This window comes from Miniopterus natalensis, chromosome 17 (genome assembly GCF_054644295.1).
Source record: "Miniopterus natalensis isolate mMinNat1 chromosome 17, mMinNat1.hap1, whole genome shotgun sequence".
Lineage (NCBI taxonomy): Eukaryota > Metazoa > Chordata > Mammalia > Chiroptera > Miniopteridae > Miniopterus > Miniopterus natalensis.
In genome coordinates, this window is record NC_142097.1 from 28627327 (window position 1) to 28649654 (window position 22328).

Below are 22328 nucleotides of genomic sequence, written 5' to 3' on the forward strand. Positions count from 1 at the left end.
TGTGGGGACAAGCATGTTGCTGGAGGTACCATGCAGGACAGGACATATCATCTACTGAGCAATCCTGTGGGTGTCATCTATGGGAAAGACATACATTTTAGAGAAATAACTAGTTGTAGTTTCAAATAATTATACACACACACACACACACACACACACACACACAGGGTGGACCAAGAGTAGGGTTTCAGTTGTTCGTATGGAAAATAATGCAATAATTAATAAATAAAAACACAGCAATAAACACCATGTTTCGTGTACTCACAATTGTGAACCTACTTTTGCCCACCCCTGAATAATGGGTCTCTGGGGAAGTTTTTTGAAATTCAGTCAGTTCCTCTTCCCTTTGATGTGAGAAAAGCAGAATCAGACTGAAATCTCTTCTTTTTTTTTTTTTAGCCTACTTGCCATTCATACAGGGTGCTTGCTGACCCTTTTATCTTTTGTTAAAATCAGAATCTTTTATGTCTGATGAGTGTGCTGGTGTAATGCTATTTGGGCTTTGGTTCGAGGCTGTTTTCCTCCACTGCCCCCTTCCCCCATCTGTCTTCACATTTCTGAGTACAGATAAAAAGCCTGGCACTCGTTAGCTGGGCACCACTGCAGCCAGCCAGCCAGTGTTTACTGGGTGCCCCCAGGGTGCAAGGCATTGCCCTGGGCACCTGCGAGAGAGGCCGGCAGCCCGACCCCTCCTGCCCTAATCCTGGCTCCAACCGTGCCGCGGGGCTGCGTGGGCCGGGGCACAGCCGCTCAGATGGACAGGCCTGGCGAGGAGTTTCCAGGAGCACGAGGTGGCCTGGGAGGGTGGGCCTGGGAGGGTGGGCTTTAAGGAGGCTGGAGAGGAAGGAGGTTTTGGTGGATAGAACCCGAAGGGGTGAGCGATTGTGTGAACAGCAGCTCTCAGGGAAAGAGGGCTTCCAACGGGTGCAGCTGCTGCTGCTGCTGGCTGAGCGGCAGGAACACCCACTCGTGCATTCTGGAACTGATGAGCCATGACAGAATGCTCCCTAATAAAGGCCATCCCTAGGGTGGGAGGCGGGCGGGGGCTATCTGGGCCTGCCTGCGTACCTTCTACTTCAGGGAACTGGTCTGGTTGGGGCAGCACTTTGGAATAACATGAACGTAGGGAATGAGGTTTGCTCCCTCGACAATGGCCATTGCCAGCAAAGGTGCCCCATTGTTCGGATGAGGTAAGAAAAGCCCCATTGTGTCTGGATTAAACGCCCTTCCCCACTTCTGTCTTCACCTAATGAAATTCCACTCACCCTGAACCTGGGAAATCAAAACCAGTTCCAAGCGCTGGGGTGAAGGATTGTGGGTGAATGAATCTTGAAGGAGAAGCAGCATTGGAAAGGCAGACAAGCAGGCCAGGGGCATTCGAGGGAACTGCTCTGCAAAGGCCCAAAGGTCAAGGGAACATGTTGTTTGCAGAGAAGTGGCTGGAAAGCTCCTCTTCTGGTTTCCGTTTCTGTAAATCTGATACATCCTTTAAGGTCCAGCACAAGTCCCCCTTTATGTCAGAGGCTGTCCTAGACTACTCCAGGAAACCCCCTGGCCTCCTTTGAAAATAATTTTAGAGACTTTTTTGTCTACACATAAACACCTAGTGCCTTGCGGAGTTACTTAACTTCTCAACGTGTGCCTACTATTTTTCTTTCTTTCTGACAACACTGCTAGCTCTTGGAAAGCACGGAGCATATCCTATATATATACTGTTCCCCTCCAATGACAAGCATAGCACAGAGTACTGAGAAGTATTTAGTATGTACCAGGAATGAGCCAGAAAAAGACTTAGAGATTTTCCAGAGAACTGCCCCCGTTTGACAGATGAGAGGCCCGGAAAGGGGAAATGAATGGCCCACACTTATGAAACCACTTGGTGGGGCCTGAACCCAGGGTTTTCTGATTCTTACGCTTAGTGGTCTGCCTGTTGCATCAGCAGTTTCCCTGTTTGTTGAATATATGAGTGGATGGACGGATGGACAGATGGATGGACGGATGGGCGGGCGGGCGGGCGGATGGATGGATGGATGGATGGATGGATGGATGGATGGATGGATGGATATCATGGGTGTGCGACGTGTGTCAATTGCAACCTTGTCTCAATGACATCGCCTTGCCCTTGGCTAGGTCTTTTGCCCTTCACCCTGGGGCCCCTGCACTCTTTAGAGGGAGGACAGCTTGCATTTCCAGAAGCTGAGACTCATCCTCAATGGACTATCTTTCAGCAGAACCTTCTAAGGACACCTTTCACAGAGCAGCTGGCATTCGGGGGGGTGGCAGGGGGCATAATCTCCCGCTTTCACTTTCAATTCTTCAGAAAGACAGGTCTTCTCCTTTCCTTTGGCAAGGGTTTTCAGAGCAATAACCAGCTGCGGAGTAGGAGGAGTATCCCACACATTTTAAATGAACTCAAATTAATGAGATGTCATGACGAAGATAATGATTTTTTAAAACTTTTAAATGAAGTCTCTCTTGTCTCACAGCCTTTAAGTTGGAAAATCTTTATGAACATGGTTGGCTGCAGGTGACACCCAGTAATGGGCTGATCACATACAGGGATTTCTAAGCTGTCACTTTACAGCTATGCCCCGGGAAGTGGGCAGCCTTTCCCCACTTTAGAAATCAAAATGGGGTAATAATGATAGTCCCTTATATTGGTAAAGAGCTACTTGCAAAGTACTTTGCATTTGGCAAACACTGTATCTGCTACATTTATTTTTATGCAGTCTTTATGGAGCTGACAAAGTGTCCATCTTATTTACTTACTGAATATTTACTGAACTCTGATTACCATTTTAAATATTAGAGGCACAGCAGTGACAAAGAAGATAATGTCCCTGATACTGCAGTTTTCCTGTTTCAAAATAACTTTTTAAACTTTGTAATAGTTTCAGATTTACAGAAGTGTTAGAAAGATAGTACAAGGTGCTTATATGCCTTTCATCCATCTTCCCTCACTGTTAATATCTTATAAACGGTGGCACTTTTATCAAAACTAAAAAATTAATATTAGCACAACACTATTAACTAAATGAGAGACTATACTGAGATTCTACCTATTTTTCTGCTGTGGGTCTTTCTGTTTCAGCACCAAGGCAGGAAGGATCCCATATTCATTTAATTGTCTTCTCCCCTCAGTGTCCTCTAATCTGTGATAGTTCTTCAAGTCTTTCCTTGTTTTTTATGATCTTTTTTTCTCAATAGAAAATTCTGAGAGACTGCAAGCCACTTTTCAATTTTCAGTAGCAACTAACATCCTAACCTTGTAAGTAAACAAATGCTTTTAAAAGCGTGAACGTATCATTTACATATTAGTCACAATTTTTAAATTCTCGATCCCTAGCATACATGTTACATTGCGGTCAATTTTCTAATTAATAAAAAGCGTTTGCAATTTAACGCGCATCTTTTAAAACATTTATAATAAATTTATACCCCCTTCACCGATTTCTCGTAGTCCCCACCAATTTCTTCTCTGCGAGCTTGTTTTTTTGTGTTGTTTTGTGTGTGTGTGTGTATGTGTGAAAATTCCACATGTAAGAGAGAACAAACAGTATTAATCTTTGTCTGCCTGACTTACTTCACTTAGCATACTGCCCTTAAGTTTCATCCATGTTGTCAAACATGGCAGGATTTCATTACTTTTTATGGCTGAATAATATTCCATGGTATATACAGACCACAATTTCTTTACCCATTCAGCCACTGATTGACACAGGTTGTTTCCAAATCTTGGCTATTGTAAATAATGCTGCAATGAACAAGGGTGTATGATAGCTTTTCGAACTAGTGCTTTCATTTCCTTCAGATAAATACCCCAAAGTGGAATTTGCTGGATCATATGGTAGTTTCATTTTTAATTTTTTGAGGAACTTCCATACTGTTTTCTATAGTGGCTGCACCAATTTATATTCCCACTAACAGTGCACAAAGGTTCCCTTCCCTCCACATCTTCACCAACACTTGTTATTGTCTTTTTGATAACAGCCATTCTAACAGGTGTATGGTGATATCTCATTGTGGTTTTGACTTGCATTTCCCTGATGATTAGTGATGTGGAGCATCTTTTTATGTACCTGTTGACCATCTGTATGTCTTCTTTGGAAAAATGTATATTCACATTGTCTGCCCATTTTTTAATTGAATTTTTTTGTGTTTTTGCTATTGAGTTGTATGAATTCTTTATATATTTTGGATATAGGTCCCTTATCAGATATATGATTTGCAAATACTTTGTCTCTTTCTGTAGGTTGACTTTAATTTTGTTGATAGCTTCCTTTGCTGTGTGGAAGCTTTTTAGTACAATGTAGTCCCACTTATTTCTTTTTGCTTTTGATGTCTTTGCTTTTGGACTCATCCAAAAAATCATCGCCAGGTCCATGTCAAGGAGGTTACCAATACTTTTCTTCTAGGAGTTTAATGTTTTCAGGTCTTACGATCAAGTCTTTGATTAATTTTGAGTTAATTTTTGTGTAAGGTAGTGGTCCAGTTTCATCCTTTTGCATGTGGCTGTCCAGCTTTTCCAACACCATTTATTGAAGAGACTGTCCTTTCCCTATTGTATATTCTTGGCTCATTTGTCATAAATTAATTGGCTATATATGTGTGTGTGTTTTTCTGGGCTCTCTATTCTGTTCCATTGATCTAAATGACTGTTTTTATGCCAATACCATACTGTTTTAATTACTATAGCTCTGTAATATAGCTTGAAATCGGGAGCGTGACACCTCCAGCTTTTTCTTTTTCAAGATTGTTTTGGCTAGTCAAAAATTTTTGTGTGGTTCCATAAAAATTTTAGAATTATTTTTTCTATTTATTTGAAAAAAATGCTATTGGAGTTTTGATAGGGACTGCTTTGAATCTGTAGATTGATTTGGGTAGAACAGACATTTTAACAACACTGAATCCTTCGCTCATGAGCACAGCATATTCTATTTATTTATGTCTTCTTCAATTCTTTCATTATTGTCTTATAGTTTTCAATAAAGAGGTCTTTCACCTTCTTTGTGAATTTTATTCCTAGGTATCTTACTCTTCATGATACAGTTGTAAATGGGATTGTTTTCTCTATTTCTCTTTCTGATAGTTCGTTATTAGTGTATAGAAGTGTGACAGATGTTTTGTATTCCACAACTTTACTGAATTTGTTTATTAGTTCTAACAGGTTTTTTTTAATGGCATCTTTAGGGTTTTCTCTGTATAATATCATGTCATCTACAAATAGTGACAGTTTTACTTCGTCCTTTCCAGTTTGGATGCTTTTGATTTCTTTTTCTTGCCTAATTGCTCTGGCTAGGACTTCTGATAGTATTTCGAATAGGAGTGATGAGAGTGGGCATCCTCATGTTGCTCCTGATCTTAGAGGAAAGGCAGCTTCTAAGCACTGAATATAATATTAGCTGTGGGTTTGTCATGTATGGCCTTTATTATGCTGAGGTACATTCCCTTCATAACCATTTTGTTGAGAATTTTTACCATAAATGGATGCTGAATTTTGTCAAGTGGTTTTTCTGTATCCATCGGGATGATCATATGATTTTTACCCTTCATTTTGTTAATGTGGTGCATCACATTTATTAATTTGTGTATGTTGCATCATCCTTGCATCCCAGGGATAAATCCTCCTTGATCATGGTGTATGATTCTTTTAAGATATGATTTAATTTTGTTGCTAATATTTTATCGAGGTTTTGCAACTATTTTCATCAGGGATATTGGTTTGTCATTTTATTTTCTTGTGGCATTTTACTTTCTTGTGGTTTTGGCATTAGGGTAATGCTGATCTCATAAAATGAGTTTGGAAGAGTTCCCTCCTCTCCTCTTTTTTGGAAGATTTTGGGGCGATCGGTATTAATTCTTCTTTGGCTGTTTGGCAGAATTCACTGATGAAGCTGGACTTCAGTGTGTGGGGAGGTTTTTGATTACTGATTCAATCTCCTTCCTAGTAATTGTTCTGTTTGTGTTCTCTATTTCATCATGATTTGGTCTTGGTAGGTTGTATGTTTCTAGAAATTTATTCATTTCTTTTAGGTCATCGTCATCCAACTCACTGGCTCATGATTATTCATAGTAGTCTCTTATAATCCTTTGTATTTCTGTGATATCAGTTGTGACATCTCCTCTCTCAGTTCTAATTTTACTTGAGCCCTTTTTCCTGTTTTTGGTGAGTCTCGGCAAAGGCTTGTCAATTTTGTTTATCTTTTCAAACAGCCAGCTCTTAGTTTCTTTGATCTTCTCTGTTGTTTATTTCCTTGTTTTTCATGATCTTAACACTTTTGAAGGGTGCTTATCAGATATTTTGTACAATGTCCCTCAATTTGGGTTTGTCTGATATTCTCCATGATACTAGGGTTATGGATTTTTGGATGCATATTACAAAGGTAAAGTGCTCTTCTCATCCTATCGTATCAAGGTACCTGATATCCACATGACATCATGACATTCTTGGTGATATTAACCTTGACCACTTGGTTCAGGTTTCCCTTCTCTAGAATTACTATATTTCTCTTTCCACCCTGTATTTTTTGGAAGCAAGTCTCTAAGTCCTGCCCACACTCAAGAGATGGGGAATTAGTGGAGCTGCTTTTTAATGAAAAGACAGAGAAAATATTCAAGTTAATGGATAAACAAGAAAAATGACCAGTGAGTGATAAATGCTGAGCAGAGAATTAAAAACAGGGTGACGTGATTGGGGAGTGACTGGGTGATTAGGGACAATTTCAGCTGAGATCTGAAAAACAAGGAGTCAGACATGAAAGGGTAAGGGCGGGGAAGAGAGAACAGCTTCCAATGCAGGAACAAGTGTGGCATGATCACACATGTCACTCCCCTCCAAAGACTCCATTCCCATCCAGAGTGAAAGCCAAAGTCCTCACACTGGCTCCCCAAACCCAGCAAGATCTCCCCTTCCCCACCCCTGCCTCTGACTTTATGCCCCTTCTGATCCACCCCACCGACCACCTCAAATGCACTAAGCAAACTTTATACTCAGATCTTGACACTGGCTGCTCCGTCTGGGGAAATTCTCTTCTCCTATCTACCTTCAGGGCCAGCTCCCTCACTTTCTGTGGGATTGCTCACATGGCATCTTTTTACTGATGACTACCTTGACCTTCTTGTTAAAAATGGCAGAGTGCCTTCACTGCTGGTTCCTCCAAGTTGTTTAACCTGCTCTCTTTTTCTGCATTACCTTTAACTTGTCACACACACACACACACACACACACACACACACACACACACACACACAGTGAGTGAATAAGTACCCCCGTCAATAGTAACATCAACACCTGGGGTAGAGGAAAGCCCCTGGTATATAATCATGTCTTGGGCACTTTTCTTTAGCTAACTAGGCCTGCATGACAAGCCAACAGGCAACCGTGACTCTATCATTTCCACCTCCAAACTACTGTTTTTTTCTCTCTCCTTTTTTTCTGACTGACAGTTATCAGTGCCAAGTTTACAAGCAATCAGCACTCTTCCTTTGCTTCAGAGACTGCCTACAGTTCAGGCGAGAGTGAATTCTCAGGCTCTCTCTTCATTTGTTGGTGACTGAAGAGGCATTTGCCTCATGTTTCCACAAGCCTGTGCATGAGAAAACTATTCGGAGGAAAAACTGACAGTTTGAGTGGAAGTTTCCAGTATTTCTAAAAGAAATAGAATCCAGAATTTCTAGCACTTCCTTTACAGTCAACATTTTGGTCCACCTCTTGCCCACCCACCAAATCTCCAGCCCCCTGCAGCCCTCTCTGGGGGCACTGCAGTGGGACAGACAAACCTGACCTAGAGTCGCTATGCAGTCATGGTAGGGAAGGATGCCTCTGAAGATCAGAAAAGAGAACTGAGACCTGCGGCTGGCATGTGTTGTACTGTATCCTATCGCTTCTGCTAAATCTCATAAGTGTCTGTCTTCTCTAATGATGTGGATATTGAGGTGACATTTCTTTTCAGAAAACATTTTTAAGGAGAAATAAATCTTGAGTACAGATCTCTCTCAAATGGCCACTGAATCAGGAGAGAAGATGCATCAGTGAGGCATAAGTTGTTACCATTATTATTTCCATTTCACAGATGAGGAAACTGAGGAAGAAATGGGTAAATAACTTGCCCAAGGCCAGTACCAGCAGCAGAGCCAAGAGTTAAGTCCATGTAGTCTGGGTGTGCTCATGACCCATGCCAGCAGCTTTAGTGCAGAGAACTAAAGGCAGTGCCTTCCTCCAGCACAGAACTTAGCAGGAAAAACTGTGTCTCCCTATGGAGTAGAAGCTCCCTGAGGACATAGATTGTGCATTACTCATACTTGAATCTAGAGACTGGCAAAGCAATTCGCACACAGGAACCCAAATGTGTATTCGTGAGGAATAAGTAGAATTCATTAAACAGAGTTTGGAGATTATTCATGATTTTGGATTAGTCATTCTTCGGTTTCCTTGATGAGAAAGTTATTAGACACGCTGGGTAGACTTTGTCAAGCCTTCTGGTATGAGGATATATTCTCCTGAGTCAGATTCTCTTTCTGAACTTGTTGGCCATTATTTCCTAGTAGAAATGTTTTGTAAATCTGGCCAGAAAATCAACAGGGATTTAAGCAAGGTTAAAGGGATTAATGTGTATTTGCAGTGAAGCGAATCATACTATATAGCTAAGGAAGTATCTGGTTTTGCAAATTTAACCCTGATCCCCAGCTCTTATCTCAAGCAAACATTCTTTTTCCTTTTAAAAAAGAAATTGAATACATGCCAGTATGGGAAAAAAATGCATCTTCAATATTAAAGGTCCACTGTTACTGAACTTTACTTATAATTAAAACAAGCACCAAAATTAAATAATCTAACCTGCAATGTTGATCAAGCTCAGCCTCTGCCCCAGAAAACTGTGTGTTTCTAACCTGTTGGCATTTTCAGAACATTAGTAATGGGAACTACCCCAATGGGAATATCCTAGACTTTGATATTCAAAAGGTTTTTGGAGAGTGTCCTACCTCTGGGATTCTTAAAAACATAAGTCAACACAAGGGATAGAATAAGTCCTTGGGTTGTTGCAGTGCATTGGAAGAGAGGGGTACTAGACACAGTTGTCATAGACTAACAACCTGTGCTCATGTAAGATGCTCTCTGACTGATAGCAGTGAGCTGAGGGGACTGGCCACACAGGGACGGTTCACACCAGCAGGCTGAGTACCCAGCAAGTCAAAATGGTGCCTAGTCAATGAGTAATCCTGAACAATAGAAGCAATTTTTTTCCCTTTTTGTTCTGAGTTCTAGACACTGACAGTGAGATAAGAGGTGGGGACATGTCTAAAGGCCCATTAATTATGTTAGAAATATTCCTCCTTTTTTTTTGCAGAAGGAGTCCTTTTTTAACTACTCTATCCCAATGTTAGACCACATGTACCTCCAGGTCTGCATTCTTCTTCTTTTTTTTTTTAAAATATATCTTTATTGATTTCAGAGAGAGGAAAGGAGAGGGAGAGAGAGAGATAGAAACATCAATGATGAGAGAGTCATTGATCGGCTGCAGCCCACAACTCGGGCATGTGCCCTGACCGGGAATCGAACCCTGATCGCCTGGATCCTAGGTCGATGCTCAACCGCTGAGCCACGCCCGGCCGGGCTGCATTCTTTTTTAAATCCATCATCCTATGAGCCCACGACTGAAGAAGAAAACAGATGGACAGGAAAGGGGCCAGAGGCAAACATTCTCGACATCCACTCTGCCAGACACGGTGCTAAAATTCTCAGCCTCACACCCTCTCACTGTATCCAAACAACAGCCCTCTGAGATTGCTATTGTTATTACCATTTTTCTCATTTGTTACAGGGCACACAATAAGTGGCAGTGCTGGCATTCCAACGCACTTGCTTGATGCCAATCCCTAAGTGACTTATCTGAGCAGAAAGGAAGGGCGGAGGGTGGAGCAGTGCCAGCAACCAGGAAGACCAATGCCAAGGTTGGGATGTGCCACTGATGAGGAAGGTTGTTGTGACAATCACAAGATACTAAGTGCACATTATAGATAAAGTACAGTTATTCTTTCTATTTATAAGTGATATTCCTATTTGTCTGGGATGCTCTCATCCTATTTCCGCCTTGTTCAGATTTTTCTTTCAAGATCTTGCTCATGTCAGAAAGCCCTTTCCAACATTGAGCCAAATGTGCCAACAGCACTTTACCTTATAGATTTGTCAGGTGGAACAGAAAAGAACTATCTAAGTAATCTATCTTCCCCACCATAGTAGACATTTTTGGGGTGTTCACAGAGACAATGCCTGCCTTCTCCATATGGCTACTCTCACTCTAGGATCAGGTCCCCCAGGACCTGGTTACCTATACAACCCCACCCACATGCCTAGGTGATTGGGTCAGACAGGACCTAGGATCTAGGTTGGCAAAATCCAATCTCTTTTTTGGAGAATTTGGAATTGGGATAAAGAACCAGCCAGCCAGTCAGTCCAGAATGATCTTGATCCAAACGGACACAAACTTGAGAGCTTAAGAGGGGGCTCTCTATCCCCTCCACGTGCACAGAGGATCAGAGGGCCAGTGGAGCCAGCGAGAATAAAGCAGCCATGCAGAGACAGGGTTCGGAGCAGAAGTAGTTCCTGGGGTCATGACCTTGTTTCAGTTCTGGTCCCTTTGCGGGCCCAGTCACCCCTGAGTCCTGTGACACATCCCAGAGGCCTTCCAGTACATCGCCCTTGTAGTTTCACCCAGCCGGAGTGAGTTTCTGTTGTTTGCACCCCAAACCAACATAGCTAAGGCGCCCTGGGGAACCTGAGCTCTGCGAGGACTGTGCCAGGTCACCTCATCTGTGCAGCCTTCAGCTCCACAGTTCTTGGCTCAACTCCACGAATTTTTGTTGCATTGTACTGACTGAATACAGCTTTTCTATCAGAGAGATAGAGATAACACTCCCCGATCCGCCCCCCGATTGTCATATGCTCCAGGAAATTAAATGAATTAAAACCAAGGGCTGGTTGACTCGGCTGAAAGACAGCCTGCGCCTCCCTGTCATTCCATCTCATCCCCGGTGTGACAAGGCAGGTGTGGTGAGAAGCCGACAGCGCTCAGAAGAGCGAGGCCAGCAGGAGGGGTGGCAAGCAAGACAGGGGATGCGAGGGGCTTGTTTTGTTCCGTGTGCTTTGGAATCAACTTGCTCTTTAATTAAGGGAAAAAACCCTCCAGCTAGTAAAAACACCCCAAAGAAAATTAAAATAATGTAAATCAAGCTAAATGAATACTCCAGAAGCGGCACCGGAGCTTGGTGGGGCTGAGTGGATGCCCCTGAGGTTTTCAAAGCAAAGCCTGCAACTGCTTTTTGGAACAGAAACACTTTCCCTTTTGTATGACTACATGCCACACACCAGGGAGGATCCACAGAGGAGCTTAAGGTGACAGCACCATCTCGCCTTTCGGGCTCTCTGAAGACCAGAACCGAGACAAAGCCTACGTGGGTAACGGTGATAATTCCTGGGGCTTCTTCCTAGGGGTGCTCGGCGTACAGAAATCACTTAAACTCTAATTAAAATATACAAAGCAAAACAGTCCAGGGGAACCCATGGCTTCTAGTAAAACACCTTGGTAACCACAGGAGCATTCCACCTGGGAAGGAGCTGAGGGCGTGACAGGGACGGGACGTGTGCGGGTGTGTGAGCCAGCCGCACCGTGGTGGCGGCAGGGCCTGAGCGGGAAGTGCAGTGTTTTAAGCGTGAGAGGGGCATACCCAAGTGAGCAGAGCCATCCGAGCTTTAATTTTTGGCGTCACATCGAAGGGCCTAACTTCCCAAGCTTTTATCTGAAAGGAGCTGGGATGGTGGCTATTTACAAGTGTGTATTTCACCGTTGGAGCACCTCTCCAATATAACAGAAAAGATTTTCTTGCGGATCAATGTTTCTGACTCTTCTGACAGCATAGTGACCCTCAATCAATGCTTATTTGTGATGATAAAATTATGCAGGAAGATGTTGCTTCCATAGGCCTCTTGGTGCTAAAAGGGCCCTGACTGAGCTACTCCAATCCTTTCATTTTTTTCTGGATGAGGGAAAGGAGATCCAGAGAGCTTAAGTAGCTTGCTTAAGGTCATTGAGACCTAGGGTGACCACATGATTCATTGTGCCAATGAGGGCACTTTTGAGAGTAAAAGGAGGTGCGATTACAATGACACCAGGACCAACGGATCTCAACCTGGACTGTCCCCGGCAAACTGGAGCATGTGATCGTCCTATGCAGACAGCTCACGGCTCTGTCCAGACTCACAGGGAATGAGAAAATGCTCTACTTACTGGCGTCCTTTGCAAGAATGAGTTGTTATCTGGGGATTGGAATGGTGCTCCCAGGAGTCCAGGATGGGGAGTGAACTTCCTTGCTGTACTCAAGCTGATGAATTTCCCCACAATTTTAAGCTGGTATCAGGAGGGCCTTGACTGGCCTGTCCAGTGCCTGAGTAAGTATTAGAAAAAGGTGCCCATTCACTCTGGCCAATGGATGGTGCCTTTTGCAAAGAAAAAGGACACTTCCTCCAGGCAGCCCTACTCCAGGGAGTATTGACAATGATTAAAAAAAATGGCAACCAGAAAAAGGCACCAGGCTCAGGCTCACCTTAGAGTAAAGGTATTTGGAACCAACTCACAAGGGCTGGTGGGATGTGTAAGAATTTCACCTCCTGCACAGACGCAACTCTGGATTTTTGTTTAATGTGGATGGAGAATGGCAATGCTGACCCTGGAAGAGGGAGCTCGGAGACACATGCTGCTGCTGGGAAAAGCTGCCGTGTTTTGAGCGCTCACTGTGTGTGAGGCCCTGTTCCAAGCACTTTATGTTTTAATCCTCAAAACAGCCCTAGGGGGGAACCGTTCTGAATCCGGATTGCAATGATAGTTATGCAAATCTATACCTGTGTTACACATTCAGAGAACTACATGCCAAAGGAAAAAAGTTATGATGTTTGATAATTTAAGAGATAAAGTTTTTTAAAAAAAAAAGACTATGAGTCCATTGATTGAAATTTGAATAAAAGCAAAACTATAGTGACAGCAGATCAGTGGTTGCCAGGGGTCAGGGTTGGGGGACTGACTGCCGAGGGACATGGGGGCATGTTTTGGGGTCATGAAAGTGTCCTCGATCATGGTTCTAGAAGTTATGTGACTATATATTTATGAAAACAGTTAAAATTGCTGAATTTTACTGTACAGAAGCTATTCCTCGATAAAGTGGAGGAAAACAGCCTGATAGCATGGGCATCACTGTTAGCCTCAACCTATGAATGAGGAAACTGAGACACAAGCAGGTTGACTTGCCCAAGTCACAGCTGATAAGTGGTGGAGCCAGGATGCAAACACAGGGATGAATGGCTGGCAATCCTAACCTCTACAACTGACCACTGCTCACGCTAGTGGGTGCCAGCTCCTCACATCAGCCCTAGAGAGGCAGGTGCTACAGGCAGAAAGTGCATGATCCCCACCCAGGACCTCACAGAAACAGCGCCTGTTCTGGGGGCACCATTTGGGTCCATCACAATGAGTCTTTCCTGAAGCAGACACACTTATCTGCTTTGAAAAAAAATTACGGATGCAAGGCACTGAGTCTTGACACAGGGATCTGGTGATCTCTGGGCCTTCCCCCTTTTCCAGGCTGGGAGTGTGATTTAAAACCTCCCTGCTCAGCTCATTTTGCCAAATAGCTCCTGCAGGATTCATTTTTCAAGGCTCAATCCAGAAATTTCTAGCTCAGCAAACAGACCGAGGTTACCTCTGAGCTAAGGAACATGGTTTCTCATGCTATGCAGAGGGAAACACATGTGTTTACACACAAACAAATTTATAGATAGACCCTACCTTGCTTATTACATTTCAAAGAAGTGGCAGAAAAAACAGCTGGGCATCTGTCTGTGACTTCCATCTGAGAGGAGAAGGTGCATGAAGCTGCAGTCCTCAGCAGGCACACCAAATGATGCTGCGTCATAGTTCACCCTCATAAGGTTCGTGCAAAACTGGGAGGAATGGACTTACCCACTCTAAGCAGATACTTAGAGGCAGAACCAGAGAGGTCAGGCGACTTGCCTAAGGTCACTCAGCACTTAGCTGGAGTCAGAGACCTGGGTTCAAATCCTAGCTCTTCCTCATACCCAAAGGCTTTTCTTTAACCTGTCCAAGCTCCTTTTCCTCACATGTAAAATGGTGCTAATTAGTGTTAGCTCATAGGTGTTTTTGTGTGAAGATTGGGCGTGAACACAATGCCTGAGACATAGTACATGATCAGAAAGAGAGCTGATGGTAGTAATCATATTAGCACACTGTGATTTTCTTTATATATATGAGCTGACTTTGGACTAGATGAGCTTCAAGGTTTAGGCTGACTAATCACTGACTTGTACAGCACTTTATAGCTAAAAAGCCCAAACTCAGGAGTGTCTTCTTTGCACAATCACCCTACCATGTATATAGGATTGGCATTATTAGCCTCATACCAGTTTAAAAGCTTAAGGAGGCTAAGTGGCTTGTCCAATTCTGCCCTTACTGAGATTACACAGCCAGCAAGTGACAGAACGAGGTCATGAAGTCAGATCTTCTAAGTCAAAATGTTGCCCTCTGTCCAGCGGCCTGAGTGGTAGACCCCTAGGCCAATGCCCTGTCCCCATGGTGTGCTTGACTTTATTTCCCTGCAACCTCTTCCAGGCCAATGCAACTACTGTTCTTGGAGGCTGCCTCTAAGAAGCTGATCCAATGAGTAACCCTGAGAGCAATCCTAGAGTTGCCCTTTAACTGCTGAAAGGGGTATAGATTTATAGAGGCTGACTCCGGCTGGTATCTGGGAACGGCTAATTACCTTCACTTACTATATCCTAGGCTACTTCAGCTAAATATTTACTGCCCAGAATTCTGCCCTTTCCAACCAGTTCTGAACACGAGCATGCCACAGGCGACTAAGTGGCATAATTCATTTGGGGCGACCATAAATCTAAGGCTTCCACCAAGAAATGATGCAAAAAAAATTAATGGAACATGAAATCAAGTAAATGGAATTGAGTACAGTAATTAGTTCATATTTTAATCCTCAGGTCTATTTATTATCCGTCAACTGGCGAGCAATTAAGTCGGCACCATTGAGATGATTAGCTTTGTTTCAGCCAAAGTTTATCGATATGTCAGAGCAAATGAATCCGGCGGTTTTAAACGGCTTTATTTTGAATTGTGTAGCAGCACATCCATGGAGTGGCTAGACATCTAATGACTTAATTTTGCAATATTATTATCTAGATTACTTATATTTAATGTTACCAAGCTGTTCTAGATGATTATTGAGGAGGGTGGGAGTGGGGGGAGGGGGGATTCAAACTATAGAAAAGCAGCTTATATCCTTAGATTCTTAATACAATAGCATGATTGCCTTTTCATATTGAGAGCAAACAAAGGATCTTTAAGGCATTTCGCTTTCTATGTTAGTCTTCCAATTATTAATTTCCACATTTCTTGCAATCAGGCACTATTATGGTTCTTACATTGGTGGCATTTTTTATTGGGGTTGATTTGGTGACTTCTAAATCCATTTCCCCATGGACACTCATCAATGCCCATGTTTGTAAAATGCTATGTCAATGTCTTTAGCTTTTTGAGGCTGTATAAACACCCTTGTGATGGTGCTCTGCCCATTAAGGCAGGAAATCTGAATATTAGTCTACATCTGCTTTACTGGGCAACTACCTAAAGGGGCCTTTTGAATCTTGGAATTTGATATAATTTAAAATTTTATTTGAATAATTAAAAATTCCAAACTAAGAGTCAGGAAACTTGGGTTCTGGTCCTAATTCTGCCACTGAATCTCGGTGACACTGGGCAGGTCTCTTGCTCTGTCCGGAATCTGGTTTTTCCTTTGCACGGTAAGTGGGCTGGAAGAGATGACCTCAATGGGGCCTCCGACACTGACACTTCAGATGGAGGCTTCGAGCACACTTGTTCTTTCCACTAGCAGGCCTATGTCTTGAAGAGGTAGGTGTGGTCTTTGGGGGAACCTCTACAAATTTCAATGAACTGTTGACATTGGTCAGAACAGTAGTGAATGGATTCTTCTAACATCACACCTTCTTTTCCAATTCATTTTATTCCTGCGGCTTTGGAAATGGATTAAAAAAAAGAAATACAGCTAGTTGACAGAAGTGTTAGAAGCAGTACCTAACGGCAGCGTCACTGGCTGCTAAATAAAGGAAGACCCATTGGACACCTGTGAAGCTGTAACAGCGACGGTCTCCATGGCAACAGTTGGGCTCTAGGATGGGCCTTTATCACGTCCCAGTTAATGCCCGCCTTTACCACTGTCTGATGGAACACCGCCTGCCTGCCGTGGACGAACGCCAGGGGGAGACCAGAGTCAGGCGGAGAGGGTGGCGCCGGCCGCAATGCCACCCAGGTGGGACCAGGTCAGCATTATGCTGCAGGCTGGGACGAAGCCAGCGGGCCAATGAGTTGACCTCAGCAAGCTGTCCTCTCTCTGAGGCTGCCCCACGGTGTCCGTCTGAAACTCGCAGGGCAGGAAGCTGCTGACTTGATTGGGTTGTCCTGTCCCACAAGCAATGATAAAAATGTCCAAAGGGAAAACTTCCTGTCCTTAGGTCAGGGGCATCATCTGCTCGCTGGTGGCGTCATAAATTGCCTGCCCCCATCTGGGCTTCTGACCTGTTTGCTTTGCTTCTTGAGGGTCCGTTTGCTCACTCTGGGTAGGACCGGCGCCCAGAATCCTGAACTTCGGCTTCAAGCATTGGCACAGACAAGGGCCCTGGTCTGACCTGGAAGTCATTCCAGGTCTCAAATGAGGAATCCAAATGAATTTTTCTAGTAAACGAGCTATCAATTGTTGCATTACTCCTCCCAGCTACCCTGAAGAATTCACTTACCCTGTATTTGTAAGTAACTTAACATAAAATGCCTAGAACTTCTGTTAATATCGGCACTAACTTTATTAGGTCTGCCATTGTGACAACAGAATTTAATTAATGATAGACTGGGCATAATTTAGGCTCTCTGAAAACTACAGTCTTTTAAAACTATCTTCCTTTATCCATCCAGTCTCTTTGTTCAACAGTATCTACCAAGTGCCTGAAATGTGTATGGAAAAGCATTAAAAAGCACAGACTACTCTGTGACTGTAGGGAGTTACCAGTCTGGGAAGACAGGATTCTCTACTACATTGTGGACTCCTTAAAGGCAGGGTCCAAGGCCTATAGGTCTTTGAATTTCCCTACTGGGCTAGAGCCCAGAATAGATGAACGGTCATTACTAAGGCGGTTTGTGGATAAACCTTGGCCTATGTCAAGCAAAGTTGTGAATCAGAAGACCTGAGCTAAGTCCAACCTCAAACACTTACAGTCTGGATGGTCTTGGGCATCAGTTTCCCCAGTTGAGAAGGAGAAAATATTAAGGGCAACCTCACTGAGCTAGTGCTTACTGATTAACTGGGAGAATATATATCATTGTGCTTGAGATCTCATTCAAGGGAAAAGCCAAGTCCATACAAAGTCCATAGAAAGAGGACATGATCTGCAGTAGCCCTGGCCCCAGTCATCTCTGACCTCTCACGCCCTATTGCTACACACGCGCTCCCGCCGCTCCTGCTTTTCCTAGAATGCTCACAGCTCTTTCCCACTTCAAAGCCATGGTACTGGCCGTTGCTTCCGCCTGGACTGCCCCTCCCACCCAGACAGCCCCACGGCAACCTCACAAACGTCACCCTCTCACTGAGACTAACACTGACCACCCCATTTACGCCTGTAACTCACTACCTCCATTCCTCATCCTCTGACACCCTTACTCGGAGCTATTTCTTTTTCCATAGCATTCAACCTATTTTAACTTACCATGTAAATTACTCATTTATTATGTTTATTATTTGTCTGCTCTCACTCTACTATAAGTACCTTGCAGGCAGGATTTTTCTTATTTATGCACTTATTTAGGCACTCAACCAGGGTTTGTGAACTGAATGAATAAATGAATGAAAGTGAGTTGCAAAGCATGTCAACAGTGGCCACGGTGTCCATTTCCTGTATAGTCAATGCTTCCCTGGGCAAGAGCTGGGCTGGGGAGCTCAGCACGCGGCAGGAGCTCAACAGCCAAATAAACGGGGGGCTCTGCCCACAGGTACCCCGTGAAGTGGCGGGTGCAATTCCCAGTGTCCCGCCTTATCCCTTTTAAAAGAAGAACTTAAGGAGGGTTTTTAAAATGAATATTTCCAATTTCCCCCAAATAAAAAAGATTCTTCTTGTTTGGCCTCACTACTGCAACTTCATCCACAGGCAATGATTCTTTTCAAATATTATCTTTTGCCTGGTTAATGTATTTGTTTCTTTTCATAAGCACCCTACTTTATACTGGACATTAATCTAACCACTTAGACATGATTAGCAAGCTAAGGGTCTTACTTATTAAAAACAGTTAATTTTCCCTTCTTAAAAACATCGAGACATTTGAATCCCTGCATATGCTCATTTATCACCAACCCCCAACAAGGCATCCAGGAGTTCTTGGTGTAGGACATGAATAATTTTTATAAAAACGCAGTTGCTGACTGTGTCGTACATCCACGCAGCTTTATAAAACAAAGCAAATGATTACCATCAATTATAATAACCTCACTAGACAAGATGGCAATTAATCTACAGCTCCTCAGATAACGACTGTTGCACTGTGCCAAGGAAAACGCTTGGCATTAATTGACTTATCACGATCAGCAGTGATAGATGGGGCAGATGGCAATGTGATTATTCATTGTCAACAAAATAAACACATGCTTTGTTGCTTGAAGTGTCTACTTGGGTCCTCTCAGTGGACAGCCAAAAACAAAGACCAAAGGTGGCTATGAACATAGCACAGAATAAAAATAGAATGTTAACCTACAGGATGGGATATATTTACTTTAACTGGGGCTGTCAGTGGAATCCAATCGGAGGACATTTTCTGCAAGGAAATCATGGATTCTGTAGAATTTCAGCATTAGAAGGTGCATTAAAACTAAAAAAGGTTGTGAGCCACTTTTATGAAGTCCTCAAATTACATTCCATGTTTAATCATTCCAGTGATGAAAACTCACTATTTTTAGAGGCAAACTTATCCCATTGATTAATAGCTCTCACAGTTAAAACATATATTCAGCTGATCTCCATTTTTCTGGAACTTACACCCATTGACCCTACATCTTTTCCCTCAAACCACAAAGATGCCAGATTTTTCTTGCTCACTAAAGTCCTTTAAATGACTCAAAGGCCAAATGCCTATCCAATTGCTTTCCATATGGCATTGTTTTGGTGCTCCCAACATTTTGATCTCTTGCACCTAAACCTACACCAGTTTATAGACCAATCATAGTAAAACCACTCATACTGAGATGGAGGGGCTTGGAAAGAGATGTGATACAGCTGATGTGGTCTCCCCAGGGCAAGGTCTAACTGTACTTATGTTGAGGCTAATGCTCACGTTTGCCTTGGAGCAATGGATGTGTGTGTGGCTACTGTGCTAGGGAAGCTGTTCTCCAAAGCACACAGCTTGGCAATTTTCAGAGGCCAATTACCTCTGGGTGCCCCCTTTTTTATTTTTGTGCTGTAGGGCTTTGTTGATTAAGTCTTCATTGTTTAAAAAACTGGGATAATTTAGGTAGAGCCTAAGCTGAAATTGGCACAGTGGTCACTAACCAAAATCTCTTGGGGGATTTTTTTACAAATGTGCATACCTGGATCCCACTCCTGGAGACTGACTCAGTGGCTTTGGGAGAAGGAATCAAATGGAAATATTTTGATGATGACCCCCAGTTATCTCTGATTTGCAAGTGCTTTCCTTATTGAGAACACTTAATAATGTACTACTGAGGGAGTGCTTCACAAATCTCATCATTAGACTCTCTTGGAAACTTTTAAAATATGATTCCTTGGAATGTCTGATACCTGTGGTTCTGGGGTAGGTCTAGAAAAATTAACACATTGGCGAATCAGGTTGTTATATGCTTTCCTTCAAGATTTTGGAAGCATTCATTTACTCCAAAATTGTACTTCATATGTAAATTACAGAGAGCCACCTACCTCCCCGGAGAAGGCTTGTCCATTGAGGAGGTGCTCTGACCCTTGGCTATCCTCACTCCCAAAGTGTAGCCGGATCTCCTCCAGCCGGTGGCTGTATGTCATGGGCCCTCCTGATATGTTGACCAAGTGCTCCTTGTCCAGGCGCAGAGACACGTGTCTTCCAGTGTTGTACATGGTCCCACTGACCTGCAAGGCAATGAGCAACAGGTCAAGCAAGGCGTTCCTCCTTCTGTTTCTCATCAAACCCAGCACGGTGCTTAGACCCGTACCTTTTCCTTCCTCTTGATGGGAGGACATCAGGTTGAATCCACATGTGAAACAGGGAGCAGCAAGCTCCCCTACCTGGATTCTATGGTACTTTCCATGCAGCACAAACCACATGATCACTTCGGACTTTGAGATAGAAACTCAAAGGGACCTCATCAACTGTGACCAATATTTTGGACACTGTACCTTATAAAAATTAACTTGTCTTCTTACCATAAATATTTGAAATGTAGAGATGCTGCCAAAGTTCAAATCTCAGGTATGAGAAATTGGAGAAAGCACTTAGCGGAGGTGAGATGCTACAAAAGCCAAATGAGAGGCAAAGAAGCCCAAATGGATGAATGGATGCAAACCCTAGCGGGAGACTGAAGGCTTAGGTCTGAAGTCTTTAGTGTCCAGTCTGCTGTGTCTTGGTTAGGTCCCTCTCTCACCTCTGCAACCCGATGCTGAATAGAATGAGAGCTCTGATCCTTCCTCAAAGCTGGTGGCCTTAGTGCTAAGCTAAAGAGATTCCCCTTTCAAAGATTCCCAGACTTACTCTTCACTCCCGAGTCCTTGCTTCAGCCCCTGCAAGAGGCTAACCTCGTTGCTTGGTGTTCCCTTCCCTCTTTGAACTTGATGCTCAGCTTCATTTTCCTATGACCTTAGCACCTCTCAACACTTGATTCTAGAACATTGATTCCTACCTGTGGCTTCTACTGCCTTAGTCTTCTGGATTGACTTGGCTCTAGGAGCAGATCGAAAGCTTAAAGAAGACTTTGAGTGGGTCTGGATGGAACGCTTCTGGGCTCTTGGATACAGAGCTACTTGCATTTTCTTCCTGCTTACTCGACTCCTTTGGGCCCAGCCTTCTGCCCTATGGCTACCTTAAGGGCTTCACATAACTTCTGATGCCTTTATAGCACCAGCTTTACCTGCCCCTCCAACTTTCTGACACTGGTCTGGTAAATGATTGGTTAGTTTAGTTCTGTAGAGTGGTCACTGTGGCAGAGACAGTGACGCTTGCCAAATACTCCATTGGCCCATTATTTTGCCATCTTGCCATAGGTGGAGCCAACGTGACTGGTGTTGGTCATGGGCTAAGAAGGGACATGACAGGTGTCACTTCCAGGCTGAAACAATGAAAAACTTATGCACAATTCTCCAGTTTTTCTCTTCCCCTGCTGTATCAACTAAACAGGCGATACAGAAATACATAGATGTTATGCAGCTACGAGATGGAGCCTGTGTCAGCCTGGGTCCCTGGTAGATTATGTGCATGTTGCAAAAATGGCCAGAATTCTTCCCCTCCATGTGACTTCACTCCTTACAGTGTGACTTTGTAATTGCTCTCATCAAGAGAGGGGTCTATTTCTTCGCCCCTTGAATCTGGATTGGCCTTGTCACTTGCTTTGGCCAATAGCATGTAATGGATGTAACATGTGAATTCTCAGAGTAGACCTCTGGAGGCCTTACATGCTTTCTCCCTCTTTCATGGAAACTTGAGACAACCATACAAACAAGCCTGAGCTAGCCTGCTGGAGGCTGACACCGTAGTGAGAAGAGCCATCCCAGGAGAAGCCATTCTCTCCATGGATCAGCATCCATCAGCTGACTGTCCCAGCCAAAATCAGCTTAGCCTGGCCCACACCAGAAGAAATGTCCACAGACCTATAGATTTGGGAATGAAATAACTGGTTGTTGAAAGTCCCTAAGCTTTGGGGTTGTTTGTTAAGTAGGAAAAGTTAACTGATATACATGAAGGCAACCATCTCCTCTCTCCTGTGAATCTGGAACAATCAACAGAAACTCTGGATGGTCTCTGCTGAGTTCTGAACTGGAAAGTCATATGGGGCGCTGACAGTCAATCTGCTAAGCAGCTGGAGTCAGCACCGAGAGAGAGAAAAGCAAAGCAGATGTGGCAGCAGTGACAGAGGAAACCATGCAGAGAAGGAAAGGGAACTGGGGGAGAAACTACTTGACCTTCGGAAACTCTCTGCATCACCTTATTCCAGTTCTT

The 22328-nt window shown here is 43.5% G+C and overlaps 1 protein-coding gene across 1 annotated transcript in view; it reads right to left on the reverse strand.

Annotated features, from left to right (window-relative positions):
* The window catches only part of CA10 (carbonic anhydrase 10 (inactive)), a 316120-nt gene that overhangs the window by 55095 nt on the left and 238697 nt on the right, over positions 1 to 22328 (reverse strand). Inside the window, exon 4 of the mRNA XM_016203365.2 lies at positions 20063 to 20248. Within this exon, the coding sequence (XP_016058851.1) occupies positions 20063 to 20248 (186 nt within the window). The remainder of the gene's footprint in view (positions 1 to 20062; positions 20249 to 22328) is intronic.